The 4,621-nt window shown below is 48.9% G+C and overlaps 1 protein-coding gene across 1 annotated transcript; it reads left to right on the top strand.

Annotated features, from left to right (window-relative positions):
• Positions 1-908: 908 nt before the first annotated feature.
• On the top strand, positions 909-4,288 carry LOC122373444 (the record flags this gene model as incomplete). The annotated part of the gene is made up of 3 exons (XM_043351512.1): positions 909-974; positions 2,461-2,913; positions 4,212-4,288. Coding segments are annotated over exons 1-3 (536 nt in total), but the record flags the coding sequence as incomplete, so codon positions are not given.
• Positions 4,289-4,621: the final 333 nt, after the last annotated feature.

Raw genomic sequence — 4,621 nt, 5'->3', positions numbered from 1 at the left:
TATTGTCTTGTCCTCGTTCAGCCGTTGATTCTCATTAGCGCCCCATCCACGCTTCGCCCAAGAAAAGGGCGAAAAGATAGCTCCTTCTCCTTCCCTTTCACCGTCCCATGCGCTGACGTGCAGTCGGAGAACTATAACTGTGATTTCCAAGAGGTGGCTGTCCTTGAGTAAACCACGCGGCACGCCTTTCAGTGATGAGGGTAACACTGACACTGACACCAGAGTGTCACTGACACGGTAAGGATATGGCGTGGAGATATGTCAGGGGATAAGGTGACTCTTGGGTAACGTGGCTCGACTGATGGCTCAGATTTGGTGAGGGGGACGCCAGACGTTATTAGAGGAGGTGTAGTTTCCTGATTTCATGTTAGGCATTGCGAAGTCTGCAATGGGATTATGCAGTGAGTAAATGCTCGCAAAAGACAACAGTCCCTTCCATTTCCCCGTCAATACTATTTAATATTTATTGTTTGTGTCAGAGTTTATTATCTATTCATTGGCGTATAACTTCTTTGGGTTCATTTTCCTCATATCCCCTCGTATTTGATGCTTCTGGAGGTGGAAACGCCGACTCTTTTTGGCAGTCTCAGAATCATATGCCGGTTCGAATACATGAGCTCTTGCTCGCATCAAACCCTGCGAGCATTTTTTTTTTACGTCGCTTGGGTGCACGTGTGCCCTCCTGATCCACCAGTGTAAGCCACCAACAGTGAAAGTCCTCTCATGAAACCCGAGGTATGGGTGCCGTTAGTCGTTACAAACACACCAAGGTCACGGCCGGTGGCCAGTGCTCCCCTCACGGAGGACCCGGGTGTGACCCAGTGAGGGGACACAGTGCACCCGCCCCTTACCCAACTGACGGGGGCCAGTCCGCTCCCCTCTTACCCATTGCGAGATGAGTGGAAGTATAAAACCAGTTTTTGGGGAGCAAAAGCCATCAGTGACTCGCAAGCAGGGGACCCGGCAGGATGAAGGTAGGTGCTATACAACCTAATTGTACGAATTGTAATATTGTTTTTTAATGTTGCATATTCTTGATATCAAATGATTACTGCTTTTATTCGAACTTTAATTGTCTCTCTATTGAGTCATGCAGGTGTTTAAAAACTATTTAAAGGTAGTGTGCCACCTTTGAAAGATTTCCCATTTTATTTTTCCTAGGGTAAGAAGCTTCTGTTTTTACCTAATATCGCAAAAAAAATCAAAAATGGGCCTGGAATAGTGCCTTTTTCGCCTAAAAGTTTATCGGTTTTTCGATATGTATAACAACTGTAGTGGGCTGACCTGTAAACAGGCGTCGGCAACAATCGCGAATGCGGCGCACATGTGACAATAAGCAAAGGTCATTATAGAGTTACGACGTATGGGAATGAGTCATCAGCTGTCTAATCGTAGACAACACAATGTCGAGCCTTAAACTGTAAGCCTGTATTGGTATTGTTTCTTTTATTTGGCTGTCGAACATTATCTATGGTTTACTTTGAAATATGATTTTATGTAAAATAATTGATATGAAAAAGCCGTCTCTTAAGTTATGACCCCATTTCACCACACGCAAGTGGCAGAAATGACAATGATCAGCTGACGCATTTTTCTTGGCCGAAGTCAGAGCGCGCGGCCCGACGCGCCACCACCGCACCACAAAGTACGAGCAGAAGCCGCGCCCAAAGCCAGGGCCCCGGTAACATGAGGTAGCCGAGTCGGGGCAGCGTGCGCTGACCCAAGCCGGGACCGCAGCTTTGGGCGCGGTCTACCGCATCCCCGCGGGCAGCCCCGGGCTATCACATGACACCGGGAGGACGCGCGGCCCCGGCTTGGGTCAGCACACGCTGCCCCGACTCGGCTACCTCACGTTAACGGGGCCCTGGCTTTGGGCGCGGTCTACCGCACCACCTAACAGGCGTGTTCGAAACCGCAGGAGATGATGATGAACGGGTTTACCGAAACTTGATTGGATGAGCATATCGGTAATAGCGATTTCAGTGTGTGCATTTATTGTTCATAGTGGTGTGAAATGTGGTTGGGGTACGACCGACAACCCGTCGGGGCGAATTTCGCACTGGGGTACTCAAAATTTGAAGAATTTAAGACGCTTCCATGAGTTTTGAAGGTATGGATAAGTTCTAAAAATCCGGTTCTCCTTATCTGGGCCATTAACTCCATACGGTCCAGGAAAGCTGGCACACTACCTTTAATATTTGCGCGCAAATTACAAAACTTGTTATAAAAAAATGTGTTTATTGAAACACAAAAACTCGTTTCTTTTGCACATCCTTATTACATTTATTTCAGACTGCTTTAAGCATCAATCGTAATTTTTTCTTCAGATTCAGATTCATATTTAAAATCGTCTTAAAGTCGATCCCTGGCGCCGTAATTTACCATCAGATTAGCATGGCATGGCTCTTGGCATGGCCAATTTTTAAAACCTGACAACTGACCTCTACATCAATTTTCCAGCTCACGATACTTCTAGCAGCGGCGGTGTTGGTGACCGCCTCCGCCGCTCCAATCGCCGAGCTGAACCTCAACTACCTGCCTCCGACCAAACCGTTCCAGCCTCCGGATCTCTCGTATTTACCTCCCCTCGAGAGCTCCTACCTGCCCCCATCTCAACGCTCCAAGAATGTGGAGGAGAATCTTGTGGATACCGGAGCACACGAGGAGGGTGATGACGCCTCCTCTGAGGAAGAAGTCACTGAAGAAAGTGGTTCTGAAGATCCCGTAGAAGAGGAGGAAGCACCAGTTGAAGCGGAAGAAGTCGAGGAAGCAGCAGTGGAAGGGAGTGGATCTGAAGAGGAGCCGGCCGGGGATGATGCGCCGGTGTCAGAGTTCATACCGTTTCCCGTGGAGGAGGCAGGGACAGAAGAAGACTCAGCGGATGGCTCGTCTGTCGAGGACGGTACTGTGAAAGTGAGTGGGCAAATTAAACGCTTATCACATAACATGCAGCAGAGTTACTCACATGACGTCAGTAGAGTTACTCATATGATGGTTTGTTTTATCTTTTGCAAAAAAAAAGAATCTTCGAAATGTCATTCGTTTATCATGATTTAGTTCTTTTTTCTTAATTCAGGAATTAAAGTAAGTTTCTAAACAATTCAGATGCTTGGTAAATGTTTGTTTTGATTAATGAAAGTTCGTTCCTTTGAAAAGTAGTTTTCCAATGTCACGCCAAACAAACGATAACTCATGTACTAGGTGCGTTCAATAAGTAAGTTCCGGAGAGCAATTACATAAAATTCACGCGGTCTACGCACGCGATTTTTTCAGGGATTAGAATTCAGACCTTGATGTCGAAGTGACCGCATTTTCAGCTTCTTATTCCATTTCTGTGACGATATGGAGCAGATCAAATAACATCACTTTTTAGACTGCTTTAGAAATGGCATCGGCCACCCGAGAGGATCAACGTTCAGTGATAAGATTCCTAGCTATCCAGGGCTAGCCGGCGGCTAACATCCACGCCAACTTCGTGAATGTGTACGGGAGCCATGCTCTTAGTGATTCCGCAGTTCGGAAGCGGAAGAAAAATTTTGGGGAGGGGAGCCGGGAGGGAGAGCGTGCGCGACCTGGCACGTGCAGGCAGGCTGAGGACGATGGTCACAGCTACTGACGTCGCCAAAGTGGAGGAGATGGTGATGGCCAACAGAAAGATTACTGTCCAGGCGATAACAGAAAGCCTAAACATAAGCCTACGCCAGGATCATTAGAGACCATCTCCTGCCAGTAATCGCCAGTTGCCGCCCCCGAGAAGGCCCGTGGTCGGTTCATCCTCCACCAGGATTGCGCGCCTCCTCACCGTGCCCTCGTGGCGAGGGATGCCCTGCAGGCAGAGGGCATCGAGGTGCTCTAATACCATCCCTACTCTCCAGACGTTGCACGCAGTGACTATTGGCTGCTCGCAGACATGAATAAAATATCCGGGGCCGGAGGTCCGGCTCGCGGTCTGCACTCGGGTCTGCTTTTTACCAGTATGGCGAAAAGACCCTCACTCAAAGCTTCCGTGCGGCCATCCGGGACCTGGCCAAGCGATGGGAACGATGCGTTCGCCTGCAGGGCGAGTTCGTCGAGCCGTGAGCCATGTTTGGTTGAGATGTGCCAAAAAATAAACGAGTTATATCAAAACGGAACTTACTTATTGAACATACTGGTATGATATGCAGTCAGTCTCGATCAGCCAACTGATTGACCCACCTCCCATATCCCAGGTGGATCAGGCGCACAGTGTGGACGGCTCGTACCATGTAAGGGAGGACGGAGAGGGATACCGCACCACAGACGCCAGGTGAGCCACATATCGGGGCGACGCTGAACGACGGGATACTGGCTCAGGGTGATTACCATGAAGGGGGGGGGGGTGTTAGATGGCAAGGTGTCACCTGGAATTCCTAGCAAACTACCTATCTGCATTTCATCTTGCTTGCGTGTGCGTGTCTGCTTTGCTAGCCTTTTGGCTTTCTGTGATAGTTGATGATTGACGTTCTGTGTCCTTCTATTCGTCAGTATGATTGTTAGGTCTGCCCGAAGGCGGCGGAACGGGAGGGCACCGGGCACCGTGCAACCTTTGATGTGGCATTTTTACATAAGCCTATGGGCGTTGCGTGGAAGAATGGGACCA

This window comes from Amphibalanus amphitrite, unplaced genomic scaffold, assembly GCF_019059575.1.
Source record: "Amphibalanus amphitrite isolate SeventyFive unplaced genomic scaffold, NRLGWU_Aamphi_draft 001497F_arrow, whole genome shotgun sequence".
NCBI lineage: Eukaryota > Metazoa > Arthropoda > Thecostraca > Balanomorpha > Balanidae > Amphibalanus > Amphibalanus amphitrite.
Note: the sequence above shows the minus strand (reverse complement) of the source record. Positions and strands in the feature narration are given on the sequence as shown.